Source organism: Miniopterus schreibersii (assembly GCF_964146895.1).
Source record: "Miniopterus schreibersii genome assembly, chromosome: 8".
In the NCBI taxonomy this organism is placed as follows: Eukaryota; Metazoa; Chordata; class Mammalia; order Chiroptera; family Miniopteridae; genus Miniopterus; species Miniopterus schreibersii.
The window spans coordinates 31,697,623-31,723,095 of record NC_138109.1 but is presented as its reverse complement, the minus strand read 5'-3'; the positions used below and the strand labels follow the sequence as shown (position 1 = coordinate 31,723,095).

At 35.7% G+C, this 25,473-nt stretch overlaps 1 protein-coding gene across 7 annotated transcripts in view; it reads left to right on the top strand.

Moving 5' to 3' along the window:
* The window catches only part of TUT4 (terminal uridylyl transferase 4), a 99,952-nt gene that overhangs the window by 43,420 nt on the left and 31,059 nt on the right, over positions 1–25,473 (top strand). For all 7 annotated transcript variants that reach the window (XM_081145209.1, XM_081145208.1, XM_081145207.1 and 4 more), the window contains 9 exons: positions 2,613–2,664; positions 5,684–5,753; positions 7,738–7,864; positions 9,950–10,069; positions 10,227–10,433; positions 14,014–14,188; positions 16,027–16,724; positions 20,532–20,682; positions 24,606–24,692. In XM_081145209.1, the coding sequence (XP_081001335.1) occupies positions 2,613–2,664; positions 5,684–5,753; positions 7,738–7,864; positions 9,950–10,069; positions 10,227–10,433; positions 14,014–14,188; positions 16,027–16,724; positions 20,532–20,682; positions 24,606–24,692 (1,687 nt within the window). The remainder of the gene's footprint in view (positions 1–2,612; positions 2,665–5,683; positions 5,754–7,737; positions 7,865–9,949; positions 10,070–10,226; positions 10,434–14,013; positions 14,189–16,026; positions 16,725–20,531; positions 20,683–24,605; positions 24,693–25,473) is intronic.

The following is a 25,473-nucleotide window of genomic DNA, read 5'->3' as shown; positions in this document are numbered from 1 at the left end:
GGAAGTTATACTCACCTCCTCCTAGGACCAAACTGGAATTACAACTAAAATATAGAACAATCAACCTGAATAACCAACTGAAGACTAGCTGAACAGAAAACTTATAACCAAGGATTTACAGAAGAAGCCACATTGAGACTGAACTTGTTAACTATGAAGGTCCTCATCCTTGCTTGTCTGGTGGCCCTTGCTCTTGCACTGGAGAAGGAAGGTCTCAGCGTATCCACTGAGACTGTAGAAAGACTTTCAAGCAGTGAGGAATCTATTACACACATCAACAAGAAACCGAGAAGTTTGAACATGAGAAACAGCAGTGAAGAGAGGATGAATGCCAGGACAAAATCCACCCCTTTGTTCAGCCACAGCCTCTAATCTGTCCTTACGCTGAGCCCATCCCTTACACTGTCCTTCCACAAAATGTTCTGCCTCTTGCTTAGCCTGCTATGGTGCCGCCTATCCTTCAGCCTGAAGTATGGAAGCCCCCAATACTAAGGAGACCATCTTTCCTAAGTACAATGTGATGCCACTTCTTAACTCTCCAATAGTGCCATTTAAATTTTATTTTTTAGTTTTTTAGGTGTATTTTTATTGATTTCAGAGAGGAAAGGAGAGGAAGAGAGAGAGAAGCATCAATGATGAGAGTCATTAATTGGCTGCCCCCTACTGGGGATTGAGCCTGAAACCCGGGAATGTACCCTGACCAGGAATCAAACTATGACCTGGTTTCATGGGTCAACCCTCAACCATGAGCCATGCTGGCCGGGCAGTAGTGCCATTTTTTGAACACTAAATCCCAAATCTTAGTGATCTCAAAAATTCATACCTTCCTCTGTCTCTGCGCCAGCCCTTGATGTACCAGGTCCCCAAGCCTTCTCTTGACTCCCAATTCTTCCTACTCAGCCCTTGCCCTTCCTTTTTTAACCCAAAGCCATGCTGCTTCCCCAGCAAGTGATGACATACCCCCAGAGAGAGATTCCCGTCTGAGCTCTTCTGCTGTACCAAGAGTCTCTGCTTGATCCTACCCGGGAGTTCTACCCTGTGACTCATTCTAGTGCCCCAGTTTACAACTTACAGCAAGTCTAAGAGGATTTCAAAGTTAATGTGTGTCTCCTCCCCCCCACTTTTGAATTGACTGTGACTGGAAATGTGGCATATTTTCAGTCTTTGTATCATGTGATCAAAATTTGCCAATTTTTAAATGCCTCTACATGGAAACAATGAAAATGCATTTCTTTATTTTATGTATTATGTAGCGCTTATCTTAGATGTTTTTTAATTCTCACCCGAGGATATATATTTTCTTTTACTGCTTTTCAGAGAGAGCGGAAGGGAGGGAGGAAAGAAGAGGGAGAGGCAGGGCGGGGAGAGAGGGAAAGAGAAATATCGTTGTGATAGAGACACATTGATTGGTTGCCCCCTGCATGCACCCTGACCACGGCTGGGGATACAGCTTGCAACCGAGGTAACGTGCCCTTGGCCGGAATCCAACCTGGTACCCTTCAGTCCGTGGGCTCATGCTGAGCCATGGACTGGCGAGGCCAGCACTTATCTTAATTTGAATGTAACTCATAACCTCTATTTTCCAAATTTTAATTTAAAAAGTACCACAGAATTTCAATTTTGAATTGGAAGTACAATAACCATATCAAAATATGTATAAAAACAGTTTCTAGGATTGTGCTTATTGTTATTTCCTAATCAAGCATTTCAGTAAATTAATCTTTTATGCATAAGGAAGGAAAAGTGATTATATTTGAGCCTGTTAAGCAGTTGCTGCTTATGGAAGTAGCATAGAAAGTGAAAAAAACTTTGAAATCATACATCAGTGTTCAAATCTTGGCTGCAGTGAGCAAATCACTTACTTGACCTGTCTGAGCCTCAGTTTCCTAATTTCCAAAACAGGGATAACTTTTATATTAAATAAGATTATATATACCAGGAATTTTTGTATAGTGCCTGTACAATATGAGTACTTTTAATAACTAGCGTCTAGTACATTAGCAGAAGTACCAATATTGTTTAGCACTCCTAACATTGCTTATCTATCGACATATCAAACATTTAAAATAATCAATTGACATTTTATGTTTTTAATTTTTTTAATAAGTTTATGCTCAAGGAGGTTTGGTTTGGGTGAAAATTTGATGTTTAATTTCTAGTCTAATACAGTCATTTACTTAATGTATGATTACTATATACTTTTAAATAGCAGCAAAGTACACATTAAACATTTGACAAGCTTGTTATTTAAAATAGTATTTTAATCTGTTAGCCTTTTGGCCATGTTGCCAATTAGCATTATACAACTTCTCTTAACAATTATTTGGTAAACTAATTTTCCCCCCATTTGTTTTGCTGTGAAGTTCCAGAATCTTTTTTCACCTAAGAACTCATTAACAAGGAGTGGTGCTGGAATCATAGCACTACATTGGTTTATTAGATTCTACTTCCATAAACAAGATATGTTAACATAAAAGTAAAACATTCTTTTGTTTCCATTATTTTAAAATAGCATGATTTTATTTAAATATTTAATGAAATTGAATTCCCTCTAAAGTTCTACAACTTCAACTTTGAAATTAGTATATTGATTTAACTTGAAACTTTTTTAGATGAATCATCCAGATCTTCTGATACAAGTGCTTGGGATTTTAAAAAAAAGTGGTAAGTTTCTTTTTTAATTTGTCTCTCTAAAGAAAATTCTTTAAAGGTACATGCACTGTGTTGTTTATATATGGCTAACCAAATTAAACTACAACTCCTGGCATATTTGAGTCATTGTATTATATATGGGTATATACATGTACATATTTATGTATTTGTTTAATAGGTATACTAGAAAATTTACATGTCTGTAAGATTAGAAGTATATTTAAAATTGATATATAAAATCTACTGCCTTTTGGATAATTTAAAAATGTTAGCTTTGAATATTATAAGCATTTCTTGTGTAAATGAAGACAGAAAGGCAGAAAAATCTATAGTTGTTGGAAGGCCATCAATGAAGGAAGACTTAGGGAGAGACTTGGGGGGAAAATGTGTGCATTTATTGGGTAAATAAGTTTTTTTCTCACTTAAAGCAATATTAACCTAATTTAATCATTTATATTACACCAACCAAATCATACTTGGTAAGCTTTTCATATGTGCCTCATGTCTGGATTTTTTTGTGATATAAAAAGAACATTTATGTTGGTAAAAATACTTAAAACTTTTTTAAAATTACAACTGTCCCAAACTGGGCCACAGGCCATGTAATACAATCTACAATATTATTTTTTTGGTTTTTATTTACTGCTTGTTATGAAGTAAATGCTTCAGAGCTTAGGATCTGCTGCCAGACTTTCTAGGCACCAAATTTAGTTCTGCCACTTGCTGGCAGTGTTTTTTGACGAATTATTTTTAAAAATATACCTTTATTGATTTCAGAGAGAGGAAAGGAGAGGGAGAGAGAGAGATAGAAATATCAGTGATGAGAGTCATTGATCGAGCCCGCAACCCGGGCATGTGCCCTGACCGGGAATCGAACCCCGATCGCCTGGATCCTAGGTCAATGCTCAACCGCTGAGCCACGCCCGGCCGGGCATATTTATTATTTTAAAAAATATATCTTTTTTGATTTCAGAGAGCAGAAGGGAGAGGGAGAGAGGGATAGAAACATCAATGATGAGAGTCATTGATCGGCTGTGAACCCGCAACCCAGGCATGTGCCCTGACCAGGAATCGAACCATGATTGCCTGGATCCTGGATTGATGCTCAACCGCTGAGCCACACCTGGCTGGGCTGATGAATTATTTAATGTTCATGCTTCTGTTTTCTCATCTGTAAAATGGCAATATGTAGTATCTTTTTAATGAGGAAGTTGTGAAGATGAAATGGGTTAAGCCATATAGCTTGGAAAAGTGCCTGGTATATAGGAACTTCTTATTAAATTTCTGCTGCTGTGATTTTTATTATTACTATTGTCATCTTAGATTTTATTAATTAAAAGTACCTGGCAAAAATATTTGCAATTTGGCTTAGAAGAGATAGCTTATTGTCCTTAACCTTACCCTTTCATTGACTCTATTATCAGCTCTTAACTTCCTTTCTCTCTCTATCTGCCCCATAGCTCTCAGTTATCAGTTTTTTGTTGGCCATTTTTCTGGGAAGTTATTTTTAAGGGATTAATTTGGTCCATTTATCTTGTAAAGCAACGGTTTTCAACTGGTGTAGATGCAATACCTGACTATTTAGTCAGGGGCTATGGCCTCTTTTCCCTTAGATTGTCAAATAAAAAAATGACAACAGCCAACACAACATTAGCCCTCTGTCTTGAACCATAAATATATAGGTCATATAATAGAGTTGCATCTTACTGGTCATGTCACATAATAAAGTTGTGTCTGATTGGTTAATTCTTGGTACCAGAAATCCTTAGATATAAGCACCTGATTTTTTAAAAAGTCACTTTGGAGCAAAATGGATAGGTAGTTACTATTTTTTTAAATCAATCAAAATTAAACCTGTTTTTTGTTAGTTTGGCAAAAAATATATGTATTTTTTTGTGTGTTGCAGAATTTTAGTAATTAGTTTATGCGTGCCATTAGATGAAAAAGGTTGAAAATTGCTATTGTAAAAGGATTTTAATATCATTTTCTTTCTTAATATTTGTCTCTGCGCAGAAACTTGTAAAGCATATTACAGATAGGTAAATACAGAGCTTTTACCTCTTTAGATTCATTGGAGACTATCAACCTAGTGAAAATATTTTAAATATGTCTTTTCCACTAAAATACATGAATAGATCATCTTGAGTCACATAGGTGTACAAAATGTAGTCTGATTGTAAAATTGATTGTTTCCCTTCTTATGCCCTCATTGTACTCTTTAAAGACCTCTATCCTGTCATACACAGGATTTACTTGTTTATATACTTGTTTTCCAAACCTGTGATAGAGCTCTTTGTGTCTTATTCATTGTTAAATCTGCTAAGCATAATTCAACTCCTAATGCAGAGGTCTTCAGTACATGTTTTTTGAATAAATTAATAATTCCAACAAGTGACTTTCTTTAAACTTCAAATGAAATAATGTTAATACATCTATTTTTATTTAGATTAGATATTTATGGCATTGGGGCCTACGGTGGATTTATGGAGATGAACTTAAAGAGTGGAAGTGTGTTTCATCTGTTAGTCCTTCCTTAGGAGCTTTAATTGGGCAGATTCTTCATATGTTTATAGGAAACAGAGCCAGCAGAGTTAGCCTTTTACTTCCAGGGATATTTAAAAGAACTAAATTTTCAGAGCATTGTAGATTCTCATTTTGTGACTCCTGTGGAAACAGCCCTCTGTTTCCTGTTGCCTTCTGTTTGCTGTATCTATGAAGGTTTAACAGCTTTGACTGAATTATATACTCACTTGGATATATTCAAACTCTTAGGGATGTTAAAACCTTTTTTCTTAAGGTGATTATAATTTTCAGACAGAATTTGGGACTGTGCTTGTGGTTTGGGATATGCAGCAAATGACACCAAGAGAGGTAAGAGATTCTGTTGCATTGATGCTCATAATGAGAAGAGTGGATTTTCCCACAGAAGCAATGAGAGTGATATTTGGAAGGAAACTATTACTTAATGTTTACCATAAAGATTTTAGAGATGTTGACATTAACTTTCTTGTTTTATTTATTTTCTTTTTAGTATTATATGTAGATGTGGAATCGGATTTTCACGCTAAAGTTCCTGTTGTGGTGTGCAAAGATCGGAAAAGGTTGGTAACAAGAAAAAAATTAAGTATTTTTTAAAATAACAACAACATCCAAATATGCAGTGAACATCTCCAAGAGAGAAAATTTTTGTTTTAGATTTCTCCTTAGGTTAATATGACTTTACTAGTTTCTACTCATTAAAATAGCAGGCTTACTAAAAGCATGTGAACAAGAAATAGAACTACCAGACAGTTAAAAATAAAACACTGGATGCAGAACTTTTTTTTCTCAAGTTTGTTCACCCAACAGTATTGAACATTTACTGTATGTTAAGTAATGCTTTCCTGTAGGGATACAAACATAAATAAGAAATAGCCTCTCTTCTCAAGGAGCTCAGAGTCTATCAGACTAGTTTTTAGTTCACTGAAATTGAATGAGTCACTGAAGGCTAATCTTGCCTTTCTAGTCAGCTATCTACAGGACTAAGAGAGAAAGTGTCCTTGAAAAAGGAAACTAAATCCTATTTTAGATCAATGTGGGAGACATGAAAACAACACAGAAATAATAAAGTGTTCTTTTATTGCTTATTAACCTGTATATCTTATAGTTTAAGATTACTGTATTTTCTTATACAAATAAGTTAGAAGGATCTATGGAGACCTAGTTCAACTTTTTTTTTTTTTTTTTAATATATCTTTATTGATTTCAGAGAGGAAGGGAGAGGGAGAGAGAGAGAGAAATATCAATGATGAGAGAGTCATTGATCGGCTGCCTCCTACATGCCCTCTGCTGGGGATCTAGCCTGCAACCCAGACATGTGCCCTGGCCCGGAATTGAACCGCCATCTCTTGGATCCTAGGTTGATGCTCAACTGCTGAGCCATGCCCGGCTGGGCCAACTTCCTTTTTTTCTTAATTAGAAAATTGAGACCTGGAGCACAAATAAGCAGTTTGTCCAAATTCACATAAGTTAGGGAAAAATCAGAATTGGAATGGAGGTATTCTGACTTCTAGAGTTTTTTCCATCACATTGTGTCTAATTGCCTCTGTGTGGCAACCTCAGACACATTCTTCTCCCTGCCACCAAAATATCTCTTCTACAATTCAGTTATCCCATTTAAGGTAGCTCCTATTTTCACTTACATATATGCATTACTTGTGGGTTAATATGTAAATCCTTTCTAATCTCTAATCTGAAAATAGCATATCGATAAAGTCATGGAAGCTTATATAGAAAAAAATTAGAGTCAGGAAGTATAGTTATTGTTGTTGGAACTGTAAATTAGTACATCCACAGTATGGAGATTTCTCACAAAATTAAAAATGGAACTACTCCAGCAATTTCACTTCTGGGTATTTGTCCAAAGAAAATAAAACCACTAATTTGAAAAGACCTAGGCACCCCTCTATTCATAGCAGAATTGTTTACAATAACCAAGATATGAAAACAACCTAGATGTCCATGTGGTACATGTATACAATGTAATACTACTTAGCCATCTAGAGAATGAAATCTTGTCCTTTGCTACAACATGGATGGACCTAGAGGGTGTTATGTTAAGTGAAATAAGTAGGATAGAGAACAAAAAATACCATATGATTTCACTTGTAGTGGATTCTAAAAAACAAACAAGTATAGCTAGTCAGTTCAGAATTTCATTTTTTGTTTTTATCTGTGCAAAGCAAAAAGAATGCACTATGAAGGTATGTTGCACTATTTGACATTGACAAGATCAATGCCTTTTCTCTCATATAAATCAAATTTTGGTGAATCATAATGCTGCTTTTGAAATGAATTTCTCATGAACTTAAATACTAAATGAAGTTGAAATTTATTTCTGAAGTACAAAGGAACATTTAAAACATCTTTATATGGAACTCTAGTGATGGAATTGATATGTAGTTTTCAGTTAGCTCTGTTTAATAAACATTTGTTTTTATTATGGTTTCTTAGGTATTAAAATATGGTGACTGGAAAGGATACCACAGGTTGAAGTATTCTGTTTTTTAAAGAATTAATGCAGTGAAATTTCTTTCTCATTCACAGTGGCTTACTTTGTAGAGTGAGTGCAGGAAATGATATGGCATGCCTCACTACTGATTTACTTGCTGCTCTTGGCAAAATGGAACCTGTCTTTATTCCCTTGGTGTTAGCCTTTCGTTATTGGGCTAAGGTGAGTGAAACAGAGGACAAAAGTACCTAACCTGTAACATAAATCATAATATGTGGGGACAAAATAGTTACGTATAACTGTAGTAAGTTTAGAGTGGATTTGAAGGAAAGTAAACAGATTTGGGATAAGTTTTGGAGGAAGGACTTGATGTGAGAGTTGGGGGGTAATAGATGACAATTCCTAAATTTTTGGAAAATGCAAAGATACCAAGTTCTTGGATAAGGAGATGGTATCCTTAAAATGTAAAATCACCTTAAATTAATTTTCAAATGTACATTAATTTTAATTCTAATTACCAAGAGTTTTTAAAATATGGATAAAATGATCTTAAAGTTAGTATGAAAGAATAAATGTTTGAGAATAGCCAAAAGAACTCAGAAAGAGACTAGTAAAGGGAGACCTACTTTACGACTGTAAAACTGCGTAGGAATAGACAAATAGATCTGTGGAACAGAATAGAAAGCCCAAAAATAGATCCTAGTGTAAATGAGATTTTAATGTATGAAAAAAAAGATTTTATTTTAGTGATAAAACTGGTTTAGTTAATAAATGGTGCCATCACAACTGTATCTTTCTTGAATAAAATAATGTTGGACCCTTAGCACACTAAATGCCAAAATATATTCCACTTGAATGAAAAATAACAATTATAAAAGAAAATTTAAGTGTGTGTGTGTGTATATATATATATTTCCCTGACCAGTGTGGCCCAGTGCTAGAACATTGGCCTGTTCACCAGAGGGTCGCGGATTTGATTCCTGGTCAAGGGCATGTACCTGGGTTGCAGGTTTGTCCCCAGCTCAGTTGGGGAGCATGCAGTAGGGCAACCAATCGATGTTTTTCCCTCCCCTTCCCCCTCTCTTCTATTCCCTCTAAAAACCAATGGCAGTAATATCCTCAAGTGAGGGTTAACAACAAAAAGAAGAATACACACACACACACACACACATATATATATAAAAAACTGTGGCTTGGTAAATCTCTTTACCATGATAAGAAACCTTGAAGCTGTATAATACAAGCATATTTAGCTACATAAACATTAATATATTTTATATGGTAAAAGGTATCATAAATAATGTCAAAAGAAAAGCAGAATGGGAAAAATAACATTTTTTTCAAATGTATGTATCAGATATAAAGGGTTATTATCTGTAATGAAAAAGAACACATATGAATTGATATATAATGTATAAAAATAGAAAAATGGGCAAAGGATTTAATAGGCCGATTAGAAAAGAGCAAATCCTAATGGTTAAGTAAACACGAGACATCATATTCATTGATAATTTTTTGAATCTTAAAATATTTGTTAGAATTGAAATAGATCTCATTTTTTTAATCTAGCAAATACATTCCTGCGAATATAGCTCATAAAAAAGCACCAGTATTTAGAAAATGTGTATAAGGATAAATATTACAGCATTGTTTAAAGTAGCAAAAACTGAGAACAAAGTGTGACTATCATTTGGTGGGGGAACTATTGAGTAATTATCCAGATCATAGACTATAGTTTAATGATTTGAAAGAATGTATTAGATTTGTACTAATTGACTTAGAGGGACTTTTCTTGGTGCATTAAGGGAGAAGAGTAATTAATATACAGAGAGATGTCTATAATAAATTTTGGTAAAACAGTGACAAAAATCAAAATCTTACCTGTGTTTATATAGAAAATAGAAATATATGTATATTTGTACATGGTTATTTGAGTAGAGAAGAAGGCATGGAGTATATAGATTATTAACATGAGATAATAAAGCAAGATAAGAAAGTAATATTTTTAAAAGGTATCCACAATAAAAGCACATTGTATGATATGATTCTATTTAACTAAAATGTATATGTGTCTTTATATGCAATAAAAAATGCATGGAAAGATGGTCACCAATAAATTAATAGTTATTTTAGGGTGATGAGATTTCAGATTATATATTTAACATATATTTATATTTATATAATTATATACTTACACTTTTTACAATGATTATGGTAGGGAAAAAGCTACTTTTATTGTAAGAGGGACAAAGAAAATTAAAGAAGGCTAAAATAAATGGTGGTACTTTTTCCTTTTCCTTTTTGCAGTTGTGCTATATTGACTCCCAAACTGATGGCGGAATTCCTTCTTACTGTTTTGCTTTAATGGTGATGTTTTTTCTACAACAAAGAAAACCCCCTCTTCTTCCTTGTTTACTTGGAAGTTGGGTAAGCGTGAATTTGTGACATGTGTATGTACATATGTAGTTTGCTCTTGCAGAGTACTCTTTCCAAACTATTTAAACTGGAATTCTGGTTTTTCTGTTTGCCCATCATTTTTTTAAATAATTTTCCCACTACCAATTTGGAATGTCTTTTTATATAGATTGAAGGCTTTGACCCAAAAAGAATGGATGACTTTCAGCTGAAGGGCATAGAAGAGAAATTTGTGAAGTGGGAATATAATTCTAGTGCAACTGAGAAAAATTCAATTGCTGAGGAAAACAAAGCTAAGGCAGAACAACCAAAAGATGATACAAAGAAGACAGAAACAGACAACCAAAGTAATGCCATGAAGGGAAAACATGGCAAAGTAAGCTTTTGTTTTTGTTTCTTTGGTTTTTCTATCTGTAGAATTTGTGATGCCTTTGATTGAAGTTATTTTAATAGTAGGTTGGCTGACTGATCTTGAATAAGCCTCTTGGCCTCATTTTCCTCATCTGTAAAGTGAGGGGTTGATCTGGTTTAGTTTTTCAGTACCAAGATTCCCTAATGAATTTATAGCTCATTTTGGGAGACTTCTGTTGTTTGAATCATGTCAAAGTAATTCTTTGTCTATTTTTCATTTAGACAAGGAAAATTTCCTTCAGGAGTTGGGCTGTAACCAAAACTTTAGCGTATGGGAATTATGTTGCCAGATTGGTGAGAAATGAAGGCCCTGTGGTCCTTAAGGGTGTGGCTTGCTTATTTAATCATTCACATTCGTTTATTAAGGATCTGCTACATACCAGGCATTATCTTGAGTGCTAGAGAACCAAAGTTGAATATCCATGGATTGTGTCCTCCAGAAGCATATGGTCTTTCTGGACTTCTACTTCTGAACTAGACAGACATATTAATACAGAAATGTGAACATTACTGAAATGTTCATGTTATTCCCTGAACATAGTCCATTCAACTCTCCCACTTTCTGTCCTCTTGCTTATTACTTCACTGAGAAAACTGAAGCAATCAAAAGAGAACTTCTACACACTTCTACCACCATTTACCACTATCTGCACTTACATGCTCTGCCTTGTTACCTGCTTTTATAAAGGAACTTCCCGTGTTGCTATCCAAAGTCATTTTCTCCACTTGTGTATTCAGTCCCATGCCTTCTTGTCTATTCTAGAACATTGCTCTAACAGTTCCTCTCTTTCTCTCCTAAGCTAACCAATTTTTCATTCTCTACTGAATCAAACATGCTTTTATTTTTCCCATTTAAAAAAAAAAATCTCAATACCACTTTACTTCCCAACTATTCCTTTGCTTCCTTTTGCAGTAAAACTGCTTGAAAGAATTGTCTATATTCACTATTTCCAATTTCTTTGTTTCCTCTTTACTACTAATCAGTCTTTGACCCCTGTCAATCTGCCAAAACTTCTGTCATGTCAGTATATTCCACATTGCTAAATGTAATGGTCATTTCTCAATTTTTATCTTTTTTGACTTATCAGCAACATTTGCCAGTTGATAATTTTTTCCTCTCAAAAATTTCTTTACTTTCAGGACACCATACCCATGGCTGATTATTCCTTCTCAGTCTCCTTTGCTGGTTCTGCCTTTTTTCTCCAGGCTCTTAATGTTGGAGTGCTCCAGGGCTCAGACCTTGATCCCCTTTTTCTTTATCTACACTCCGTTGGTGATCTCATCCAATCCCCTGGATTTTAAGTACCATCTGTATAATGATGACTCTCAAATTTAAATCTTTAGCCAAACCTCTCTCCTGAATGCTATAATTGTATTCTCCAGCTGCCTATATAATGTCTCTACTTAGATGTCTAATAGATGTCTTAAAGTGACCATATCTAAAACTGAACTACTGATCTTTCCCTTGCTTCACATGCAGTTTTTTCATCTCAGTTGATGGCACTACCTCTTTTCAGTTGCTTAGTGAAAAACATTGGAGTCATCCCTCTTTCATAGCCCATATGAAACCTATCAGGAAATTCTGTTATCTCTGGCCTGGATTACTATCATAGGGCCATAATAAGTTTCCGCGCATCTACCCTTGCCCCTTGTACTCTGTTCTCAGTAAAACAATCATAATGGCTCTTCTAAAATTTAGATTAGATCATGCTCTTCCCCATTCTCACACTCAAAATGCTTCAGTTGCTCCTCATTTAATTTAGAATAAAAGCCAAGGAGTTCTCACTTGCTAGCTTTTTGTTTTCCTCTTCTTCTTCCCCCTCTCTCTACCACACTACGTTTCTTGGTTTTTGTTGTTTTTTCAAAATTTATCTTTATAGTTAAAAGTATTATAGATGTCCCCTTCCCCCCCTCATTGATCCCCTTCACTCTGCATCTGCATACCCCCCGCCTTCCCCATACTATTGTCTGTGACCATGGGTTATGCGTATATACATATAAGTTCTTTGATTAATCTCTCCCCACCCACTCCCTCATCCCCGCCTTCCCTCTGAGATTTGTCAGTCTGTTTTCAGCTAGTCACACTCCTACTTTAGTGTGTTTGCCCTGTTCTATTCCTAGAACACATTTCCTTTTTCTTCAGATCATACCTTCTCAACAAGTCTTAATCCTGAACATTCTATTTAATATTGAAACCTGCTCCCATATTCTCACATTCCCTTTACTAAACCTATTCAACTTTTAAAAAATTCCCACAGCACCTTCCATTTTTTGACTTACTATGTAATTTACTTATTAAGCTTGTTGCTCATTGTGTTCTTCCCCTGGAAAGTGAGCTCCGCTAAGACAAGGATCTTTGTTTTATTTTCCACAGATCTATTCCAAGTGCCTGGCACATAGTAGGTACTCAGTGAATAGTTGTAGAGTTGAATGAGTGAATGACTGCTTCATGCCTTTATGCTCCTTAGTGGTCACTTTCAGCCAGTCTTTAGCTAATTCCCTCAGAAGTCAAATATTACCTCTTCTTTTACAACCCCCTGATTAGAGGCCCATTTTGGCATGCAGCCTTTACTGTAATTACTAAATTATCTCTTCCTCTCCTAGTAGTCCATGAAGTAGTCCACTCACCTTATTTGAGTGGCAGTATGTTATAGTGATTAACAACATGGACCCAAAAGCCAGGGGTCCTGAGCCAGACTTTTGCCCGACAGTATCTACTTCATAGAGTTGTTAGAATTATTAATTATACACACAGCACTTAGAAGAGTAAATGATGGCATGGTGAGCATTGTGTGAAAGTGTGAGCTCTCATTTTTTTTTATATCCCCAGCACAATGCCAGGGACATGTAAGTTCTAAATAAATGTTTGCCAAATGAAGGAATTAGCTTTTGCAAGTCCAGAGCATTTATTTAGATTTTCTAAGTAATTATTGCAGTGAGGAACTTCAGTGATTGTTATGCAGGGGTTTGTAACCTTGGCTGCACATGAGAGTCACTTAGGGAGCTTTAAAAATCCCAGTACCCAGGTCAGTTAAATTGGAATCTTGGGAAGAATATGGGAGTTGAGAGTGGTGTGTAACTCGGGTATTAATGTATTTTAGTACTTCCATTGTGCTCCTAATGTGCAGCAAAGGTTGAGAATTACTGGTCTAGTGGAAAGAACAAAAATTCTAGGAGCTAGTAAACTGTTTCCAGCTGCACCACAAACTGCTTTTTGGCAAGTTGCTCCTTTATGCTCAGTTTTTGAAAAAAAGTGATGTCTAAGGGTTTGTTTGTTTTTATGTCTTTATTGATTTCAGAGAGAAGAAGGGAGAGGGAGAGAGAGAGAGAAACATCAGTCCAGCACACCCCCTACTGGGGATTGAGCCTGCAACCCAGGCATGTACCCTGACCGGGAATTGATCTCCTGGATCATAGCTGGAGATGAGTCAGTGTGGCTCAGTGATGAGCCACACTGGCTGGACTCTAGGTTTTTTTTTAAACTGAAAAGTAAATGATTCTTTAGTTTCATGAAGCTTAAATGAACAGTATTTTTTCTTTTCCAGTCTCCTTTAACATTGAAAACACCAAATCAGGTATCCCTGGGCCAATTGTGGTTAGAGCTGCTAAAATTTTACACACTGGATTTTGCTTTGGAGGAATATGTCATATGTGTACGGATAAAAGATATTTTAACAAGAGAAAACAAAAACTGGCCTAAAAGGCGAATAGCCATTGAAGGTAAGATATATTTCAGAGAATAATTTTTGTGTACCCACTCATCATCCCTTTCTAATACAGTGTAATAAATTATATCCCTTGGCTTTGTAGCACTATATGTGCTACTAGGTTGTCATATGTTAGATAAATTCTTTGTCAAGTCCATTATAGTTTATAGGATTAATACTCATTTAAATGTTTCTAATCTGTAAATATTATATTGGTTAGGGTTATTAGCTTGTTTACATGTCTTTATTTTAATTTTTAATTATGAAAATTTTCAAAATTAGAGAACAATAGAATAGTTATGAATACTACAGGATCTTTTTGAAGAAATTTGTGTCATAAATTTGTTAAGTATAATTTTAAAACCAGTTTTTATTGCCTTCTAAATTACCTCACCTGTTAAATGTGACTAAGCTAAAGAAAAAAAAAAAAGAACAGTTGATATTGACAACTCATGTTTCACATCAAATTCCAAGAACATTAAGATCTTTAGAGTTACTAGAATTAATAGAATGGCTTCTAAATTCTTAATCAGAAATTTAAATTCCACAACATTTCACTTTTTATAGATAGGAAATTGAATTTCTGTGCATCATTTTAGTTTGTTTAGCCTATACATTCTTCTCTGAATCTGCTTCTGGCCTTCTCTAATGTGAATTGAACCCACACATATTCTTGTACACTCAAGCATGTCCTCACATCTTATACACTTTTACATATAATAAATAAATGAGCTCTGAAACCTGCAGCTATCATAATTTCTCTTCTTTTTCTTTTTCTTCTAGCATAGGGGTAGGGAACCTTTTTTCTGCCAAGGGCCATTTGGATATTTATAACATCATTCCAGGCCATAAAAAATTATCAGCTTAAAAATTAGCTCTTAGATTTATTGAATTTTGAGTCCCACCTGCGGTTGCCTTGGCAGGGCCAGACCAAGTGATTTCTCGAGCCATATGTGGCCCTAGGGCCAGAAGTTGCCCACCCCTGTTCTAGAAGCGGGAAAGAGGCTAGGGAAAGCTTTTAAAGCCTTTATTTAGATAACTGCAAAAAGTAACAGATGCTTCGAACATAGCAATCCTGTCCTGCTAATCCTTTTCCTTAATGATCTTCAGTAGTGGAGAAAAGTGTATTGTTTTTTAGGTGGTACTGTTCTCTTTTTCTTGAAATGTTTGTATTTAAGGCTTACAAAATCCAAAAACCTATAAACATTTTCAGAAGTATGAGTTGATGCAAGCCTTTCCAACATAGCCATTTTAGATGGGATCAAAATTTAAATTTTGGTTTAATTTTTACTTTCTTAGGTCTAGATCTCTTTCTATTTTTTGGTTTCTCCTTTCTGTTGTTTAATTTTCTGATCTCGCTAAAGTTAAATCTTAAAATCAGTCTTTTTTGAACTTGAAGCTTTGAGAGTTTAGGTTATATTTTATTTGTTTAAGTTGCAAGGACTATGTAACTAAAGAATACTATGACAATGAAAATAATTAATGGGTCCCAGAGCTTGAAAATTTTCATTTAATGACACTGTAGGGAGGCATATTGGCATTGCTGTTTCCAGCAATTTCATCATTGAAACTTTGTAATTACTGAGTTGGGCTCCTCAACCATTCTCTCATTAACTACCTTATTATTATTATTTTCTAAAAGGTTTTTTATTTTATGACAGAAACAAAAGAAAAGATGTTGCCATTATATTTTCCCTACTAAGTGTGCAGGAACTCTTATTGGGACTTTAGTTTAGAAAAACTGGGAAAATTACTCTGCTCACAAGTTAGCAGTTAAGATCTGTTTGTATATGCTTAGAAATGTAGTTTGTTAGTAAATACTTAGCTACTGACCATTTTCTTTTTTTTTAGATCCATTTTCAGTCAAGAGGAATGTTGCCCGGAGCTTAAACAGCCAGCTTGTTTATGAATATGTTGTGGAGAGATTCAGGGCAGCTTATCGATATTTTGCCTGTCCTCAGAGGAAGGGTGCAGATAAATCTGCAGTGGATTCCATGAAAAAAGAAAAGGGGAAAATAAGCAATAAGAAACCAGTGAAGTCTGACAACATGGCATCTAATTGTTGCATTCAAGTTGGGGAAAGCACAGAAAAAATAAATGCAGAGAGAGGTCAACCTGAAAAATATGATGGAATGAAATGTACATCACAGAGATGTATTACGGAAGATGTTAATTTGTTGGTAAATGAACTAGTTTTGGCTGAACATGGACAGGAATCTTCATCTCATTCTACCAGTGAAGGCAGAGAATTAGAGCAAAAATCAATTAAGAAACAGGATGACTTAGTTCCTTCAGAAACTTGTTTGAAAAAGGAACTCAGCCAATGTAATTGCATTGATTATAAATCCTCTGACCCAAATGAATCTGTTGGTACAGACTGCAGGTCAAATTTAGAAACAGAGAGTTCACATCAGATTGCGTGCACCGACACATCTGCTACCTCTTGCAACTGCAAAGCTACAGAAGATGCTTCTGACCTTGATGATGATAACCACCCTACCCAGGAATTACATTATGTGTTTGATAAGTTTATTTTAACCTCTGGCAAGGTAGGATACAGTTTGTAAACAATCTGTAAAATGTTGTGGTGGTTATGTGGCTCTGCATTTATAGTTTTTAGATACAGAAATGTAAAAATAGCTTCTATGATGGTGTAGACAATTGTTTCAGAATGATATTTTAGTGTATATTTTAATTTTACTCCATTTTTGCTAATAGTTGCCTTTAAAGAATGTATATAAAACCCCAAAAAGTTTCAGTGCTCTATTGCTAGTTGATATGCGTCACTTTCTTATATATGAAAGAATTCATCAGATATTTTATAAAAATCAGTTTGATAAAGGCATCATATATTTTAAATTTTGCTTATTTTTTTATACATAATGATTATTATTTTTTCCACAAATGAGAATACAAGGTTTGTGAACTATAATAGTATTCTTTTTTTTTTTTAATTATTGATTTCAGGGAGAGGAAAGGAGAGGAAGAGAGAGAGATAGAAACATCAATGATGAGAGTCATTGATCAAGCCCGCAACTGGGCATGTGCCCTGACCGGGAACCGAACCCTGATCACCTGGATCCCAGGTCAATGCTCAACCGCTGAGCCATGCCCGGCCGGGCAATAGTATTCTGTTTTAAAGGGTGGTTGTTGTTTTTTTGGCGGGGAGTAGGGTGGTTGGGGAGGGGGAGTATAAACTTAGTAAAGACAGTTGAGTGAAAACTAAGATCAGGAACCAACAAAATGAAGAATTCAGATTATTTTTCTCTACCATTGAGCTTGTCTTTGAATTTAGCATATCCCTTATAAATTATAGGAGTCTTAACTCTCCTACTTTTATTTATTTATTTATTTATTTTTAATATATCTTTATTGATTTCAGAGAGAGGAACGGAGAGGGAGAGAGAGAGACAAACATCAATGATGAGAAAGTCATTGATCAAGCCCGCAACCCAGGCATGTGCCCTGACCGGGAATCGAACCCCGATCGCCTGGATCCCAGGTCGATGCTCAACCACTGAGCCACGCCCAGTTGGGCTATTTATTTTTATTTTTTGTTAATTGTCACCCGAGGATATTTTTTCCATTGATTTTTAGAGAGAGTAGGAGGGAGAGAGGGACGAGGCTGGGGGTGGGGGAGAAGAAGCATCAATGTGAGAGAGAGATTGGTTGCCTTCCACATGTGCCCCAACTTGGGCCAGGGATTGAACCTGCAGCCCAGGTACCTGCCCTTGACTGGGAATCGAACTCACAACCCTTCCGTGCACGGGCCAGTGCTCCAACCACTGAGCCGCACTTGCCAGAGCATTAACTTTTCTACTTTTAAAGTGGCATAGTCTGAATTTTAACTCAATAAATTATAGAAAATAAAATACCCCAGTGAACAAAAAATAAGCAACTACTTTTTAATGAAAGTTTTAGCTAAGTCACGTTGCTTCAAGTAGCGTATACATAATCAAAATACTATCATCATCCAGGGTGCTGATTATATAGATCATGTGTAAACCAAGTGGAATATTAAAAAAAAAAGCCAAAAACAACTGGAAAGTTATCTAGTTTTATCAATAATTACTTACTCACAGCTTAAAATTTTTTAGCCTAATACTAAGCTGTGTTTCTTCATTCTTTGTAAGGATACATCTATTACTTTTGTTTAGGTTGCAGTATTTAGGGCATATGGACTATTGAAAGGATGAAATAAATGGCAGATTTTTAGAAAAGCCTCTTAATTATATAACTGTAGTTTATATTTCTTTGTATTTTTTCCCCCTGGAAATTTATCTTAGGGTAGCTATTTCTCCAATTTTAGTTTTTTCTAGTTATCTACAACATATTTCTAGAATTTTCTGATAAATATGCCATTTAAAAAAGCTTTGGAAAGCTGATAGAGCCCGGCTGCCTTGGCTCAGCGGTTGAGCATCGATCTATAATCCGGGAGATCACAGTTTAATTCCTGGTCAGGGCACATGCCTGGGTTGTGGGATCAATCCCCAGTAGGTGACGTGCAGGAGGCAGCCAATCAGTGACTCTCATCATTGATTTTTCTCTCTCTCTTTCTCCCTCTCTCTGAAATCAATAAAAATACATATTTTTTTAAAAAAGAAAAAAAGATGATAGAAATTCCTGTGGTACTACTGTACTACTGTTAATTAGCCCACAGCACAGCATTCCTACAAGTAGAGGTTTATGTATATAATTGGTATCAGAGTTCATAGCTAGGTAAATGTCCAGGCTAATCTTGGAGGAAGAAGCTAACTCTAGGATCTAGGCATATTATAATAAAGAAAAGAGTAGTGCTCTTCCTTTACCATATGTGTTTTTTTTAAGTAGTTGGGATAATAAATTTTACTGTTTTAGCTACCTGTCTGTGCGATAGTGTGTTGGAATAAATTTTAAATGGTGGCATAGGGTTTGAAGTTAAGTTTGTGGCTATTGCATAAGAGTTGTTCCTTGTATGAGGTTAATTTATTTTTAGAGTTCAGCCCTACAGTTGATTTCTTGAGTACCATGCTAATGTAATAAATTGAACTAACTAGGCAAGCAAAGGTTCTGTGATTGATTGGTTTTGAAGATAGAAAATGTTTAGAGTGAAATGAAAGATGCCACTTGAAATTTTTTTATACAGTCATGCCCTGCATAATGACATTTTGGTCAACATGATAGGTGATAAATATAAAAAGTTTTTCGATGTGGAAAGAAAAGGTTGGACATGACAACAGTGTTGAATTTAGTGCTAGCTCTGGGTGATTTAGATGAGGTTCAGCTTGCTGTCCACCAGCTGTGTGCCTAGCCACTGCTGGGTCTGGAGTTGACGAGGGAGCAAGAGTTGGTGAAGAGGGAGCCCTGAGCTGCCTGTCCCAGCCCTTGCACACCCAGGCAGTGTGCCCATGTGAGCATGCTTGCGCGCTTGTGCACACACACACTCTGTCCTACACACACTCACTTCCTTTCCCTCTGTTTCTCCTTTATCTCTTTCCTCCCAGTCCGCTTCCTTCCTTCTCCCTTTTCCTTTCTCTCTCCCTCCCCCCTCTTATTATTTCTCATCTCAATCTTTATCTGTGTCTCTTTCCATTTCTCCTCTCTCTTTTCTCCCCTTCTCTTCCTTCCCTCCCTTCCTCCCTTCCTCCTCCTGATGTCTACTCCCCCTCCAGTGTTGCCCCCATCCACAGCCCTCACCCTGCCCTCCAAATGCATACACAGACACATTTTTGTACCATATTTTTACTGTTTTTACTGTACCTTTGCTATGATTAAGTATACAAATACTTACCAAAATGTTATAGTTGCCTGCAGTATTCCGTATCATATTGTACAGGCTTGTAGCCTAGGAGCAATAGGCTATACCATATAGCCTTTATGTAAGTAGGCTATATCTCTAGGTTTGTGTAAGTACACACTATGATGTTTGCAAAACTACAGAATCACCTGATGACACATTTTTCAGGACACATCCCCCATTGTTAAGCGATGTATGACTGTAATCTATTTTGTTAAAGATCTTAGTAGATTAAATAGTAATGCATGTATTTCATTTGAGGGCTGACAAAACTGTTTGACTTAACCCATACCTTTTGCATCTCCTGGTATTTTATTTTACATCGTCAGGTAAGCTAGTCCTTAATAATACCATTTTAGTGGGGAAGAAATTTAAAATGTTTGGCTCAAAATGTGTTTTTTACATTTAACAATGCATTTCATTAATATGTTCCCCCTCCTCCCCCTCCCCCCCCACCTCCTGAAAGCATAGGTTATCAGAACTGAGTTACATAAAATATTTTTTTTGGACCTGCTTTCTAAGTAATGATGAAATCCCTCAATAGTTTATTAGATTAGATTATTTTTTTGCCTTTGTATAGCCACCAACGATAGTATGCAGCATCTGCAAAAAGGATGGCCATTCAAAAAATGATTGCCCGGAGGATTTCAGGAAAATTGACCTAAAACCTCTGCCACCAATGACAAATCGATTTCGGGAAATACTTGATTTAGTATGTAAACGATGTTTTGGTAAGTCTTTTATTATTAGAATTGAGACTAGTTTCTTTTTTAGATTTTGAATATTTGTTTATTTTCTGATTTAAAAAGTTTCCTTACATTTGTTTTGATAGAGGTTTTGAATATTTTAGACACCCAACTATAGATATTTACTAAATGCCTACTGTGTGCAGGGCACTGTGGTAAATACCAAGGGGAATACAGAGACCATATGTGTTGCTTTTAAGGAGCTTAGATTCCGGATCTGTGCTGTCTAATATGGTAGCCACTGGCTTTATGTGGCTGTTTAAATTTAAATTAATTAAAATTAACTGAAATGAACAATTAAGTTCCTCAATTATATTATCCACATCTCAAGTACGAATAGCTACATATGTCTAGTATTGGACAGTCTAGATAGAGAACATTTTTTTTTTTTTTTTTATTCCTCATCCAAGGATATTTTTTCCATTGATTTTTAGAGGGAGTGGAAGGGAGGGAGGGAGGGAGGGAGGGAGGGAGGGAGGGAGGGAGGGAGGGAGGGAGGGAGGGAGGGAGGGAGGGAGGGAGGGAGGGAGAAGGTGGGGGGGACGCATCAATGTGAGAGAGACACATCTGTTGTTTGCCTCCCCCACATGCCCTGACCTGGGCCGAGGATGGAACCGGCAACCTAGGTACATGCCCTTGACTGGAAATCAACCTTTGGTGCTCGGGCTGATGGTCTAACCTCTGATCAACACAGGCCAAGGCTAGATAGAGAACAGTTTTATCATTGCAATGTTTTTGCACAGTGTTGTTCTAGATGAATGTATGACACACATGTGAACATTGCCATAATTGGAAGCAGAATGTGTTACTTGCTATAGTAGTGGTAAACAAAATACAGTGCAAACACAGTTTTAACTGGGATGGATCAGAGGAATTGTAATTAATGATGTGGCATTTGAGTTGGACCTTGAACTGCATTTTCAGGTACAGAAGATTATGCATAAAACCAAAGGGTGTTTAATTTGTCCAGGAGAATAATAACCTTATATTTGGTAGAGTATAAGAAAGGCAATAGAGGGAGATAAGGCTATAAAGATATTTTTGAGAAAACCTTACATATACCTTATTCAACAAATGTTTGTGGTATATCTGGGATGAATCTTCGCTCAGCAAACACTTTAAAAAATTAATTTATTTTTAAAATTAAATTTATTGGGGTGACAGCAAACATTTTTAAATTATTTTCTGTGTCCCAGGTAAGATAAAATTTGATATAGCATTTTATCCTCCTTTATCTTCATCTCCTGCCAGACAACAACTTACCTGCTTTTTGTTACATTAGTTTGCATTTTCTAGAGTTCTCTATGAGTAGAATCACAAAGCATGTACTCTTTTTTTGGAATGTGGGGGGAAATCTTTTTTTTTTTTTTTAAATATATCTTTTATTAATTTTAGAGAGAGGAAAGGAGAGAGAGAGAGAGATAGAAACATCAATGATGAGAGAGTCATTGATCAAGCCCGCAACCCGGGCATGTGCCCTGACCGGGAATCGAACCCGGATCGCCTGGATCCTAGGTCGACGCTCAACCGCTGAGCCACGCCCGACCGGGTGAAATCTGACTTCTTTAGCATAATTATTTTGAGCTTCATCCATATTGTGTGTATCAGTGATGGTTCATTCCTTTTTATTGCTATGTTCCATTGTATGGATGTACCACAATTTGTTTACCTATTCACTTGTTGATGAATACTTGGTTTGTTTCTAAATTTTGGTTATTACAAATAAATCTGCAGTGCACTTTCATGTATGGGTCTGGGTGTAGACATATGCTTTAATTTCTCTTGGGTAAATACCTAAGAGTTGAATGGCTCAATCATGGCACATTTTTTAGCAGCTTTATTAAGATATAATTCACTATTCAGTTACTTATCTCAATATGGACTCATTGATATTTTATACTTTGGGTTTTAATCCAATAACACTTTATTTTGTTGCTTAAATTGTTCCTGATTTGGCTATTGGAAGCTCTTTCAGTTGATTCATGTGTCCCTTTAATAAATCCCCAACAGTGTATGGCTTTTTTTTTTTTTTTAGCACTTTCTTTCTTTTCTGGTATTACAGGTGCTCCAGGTCATCATGTATATATATCCTGCATTTCTCCCAAGAACCCTGGTTCCTTTTATTGGAAATGGTATTAGAAACCAAGATTTGGATGCTAGGGTGCCTGTTATTACTGGGTGGTGTTGCTTCTAGGCCCTCTCTGAGCAAGAAAATTTGTGTGTATACTAACCCACATATATACATATACACACATATCTATGAATATTTCTAAATGTAACCATCTTATCTACATTAAGCTGAACATGACTTTCTACTGATGTCTCCAACTCTAATACATTATTACATACCTCATTCTAGCCTCTTCTGCTTTTCTGTAAATTTCCTACTCTAACAGTGAGAAATCTGACTCCCACCATCTGCCACTTATTCAGTTGTTTAATTTAAGTACATAGCTATAGCATTATTGGAACTGTAATCCTATACCCCTATGGAAAACAACTTTATCAATTATAGTATAGTGCTTATATGCAATTCCTTTTGTTCTTAGTCTTACAGACTCTACTCATTTTCTTTATTAAATTTTTAAAAATTGATTTCAGAGAGAGGAATAGAGAGAGGGAGAGATAGAAACATCAGTGATGAGAGAGTCATTGATCAGCTGCCTCCTGCACACCCCCTACTGAGGATCAAGCCCGCAAACCAGAGCATGTGCCCTGACTGGGAATTGAACCTGTGAATTCCTGGTTCATAGGTTGATGCTGAACCACTGAGCCATGCTGGCTGGGCTCCACTCATTTTCAAAGTTACTTTGGTTAGCACCTTTTCCCCCACTCCCTTGAGTGAAGTCTTACACATTTTTAATACCGTTAGATATTTTAGTTACAGCCTGCATTCCATCCTGAGATTACCTGACCACCTAGATGAGTTTTTAAAATTTGCATATTGTAGTTTACACTTTGTGCTGCAGAGTTCTATGGGTTTTGACATGTGCATCATATTATGTTACCATTAGAGTATCATACAAAATAATTCACCACTCTAAAAAAAAAAAATCACCTATATTTCAGCTATTCAGCTTGCAACTGCTGATGCTGCATTTGTTTTTCAAAATCTGAGTATTAGTTTAATTCATTACAGTAGATTACTGTATTGTTCCCATTACCTTATTAACTCCTGGGGATAAGTCTAGAGGAGGAGATAGGAAAAAAACACTATTCTTAAGGAATACAGGGTGGGGTAAAAGTAGGTTTGCAGTTGTAAGTACTCGAGACTCAAGAGTTTATTCTTGTATTATTATTTATTAATTATTGTCTTATTTTCCATACAAACAACTGTAAACCTACTTTTGCCCCACCCTGTATAAAGTCTTCTTTAGAAAAATAAGATAAATATAAATGAAAAGTTAGGAAAACTAAAAGGACAATGTAAACTAAATTGGCAAGCAGTTTTTTGGAGAACTAAGGAAATTTAAAGAAAGGTCTTTGAAGACTGGTTGGGTAGAGCAGCTTATAGGGAAGATGTGAATCTTGATCAGACAGTTGTGGCAACCGTTAGATTTGAAGGTCAGGTGCCTAGTGCAACAATATGATTATAGTCTTACCAGGAGGGAAAAACAGGCATGTATATGGGAGAGAGTGGAATGTCTGAAGAAAACAATATTAAATAATTTGTAGAAGTAAATATATTTTGTAGATATTGCATAAGGAAAATGATCATGTGAAATGTACATAGGTCTATAAAAATTATTTTTTTGCTGTTTCCTGCCCCTTTCCCTAATAACACATATGATTTTATATTCATAGAAGTTAACAAATAATAAATAAATTTTAAATAAAGTTTTTAGGGTAAAAAATTGAAGGTATTTTCAGATTCTACTTTTCTTTAATTTTTTCTTTTTTTAATTTAGATGAGTTATCACCACCTTTCTCTGAACAACACAACAGAGAGCAAATTTTAATGGGTTTGGAAAAGTTTATTCAAAAAGAATATGATGGTATGTCATATGTTAAAAATTGATGCTTTTGTTATTGTAGTCACCTGTTCTGAGTTTCATTCATTTATTTAAAAAGTGTTAAATGTTATGTGTTAGGTACTATTCTAGGTACTGGGGATACAGTGCTAAAAAAAGAGGTGAAACCTGCTCTCATGAAGCTTATATTAAGAGGGGAGACAGATAGTCAAGTAAAAAAAATGTATGTAATGTAATATCAGGAAATAATAAATGCTATTAAAGTTCAGGAGTTAAAAGGATAGTGATGGGATGTTATGGTAGTTCTCTCTGATAAGGTGGCATTTGAGTAGAGCCATGAATAATACGAAGGAGCAAGTTATATGAATATCTAAGGAGAGAACATTCTAGAAAGAAAGAGTAGCAAATACAGACACCCCAAGGCTGGATTATGTTTGGTATGTTTGAAGGTCAGCCAGGAAGTCAGTGTAGCTGGAGTGGAGTGTGTGAGGTTACTGTACTGGAAAGATGACGTCAGAGAGGTAGCCTAGAGACTGGATCATTAGGGTCTTATAGATGTTGATAGAAGGACTTTTAATTTTATTTTGAGTGTCTGATGAGAAGCTTCTGGAGGATATTAACACTTAAGTGACATGATCTGAGAGAACAGAGTATAGATTCATAAGAATAGAAGGAAGCAGAACATTTAAGAGGATGTGGCATAGGTTCAGATGAGATATGACAGTGATTTGGAAGAGTAGATGAGAAGTGGTCAGATTAAGGATATAATTTGAATGTAGAGCCAACAGGTTTTGCTAATGCATTA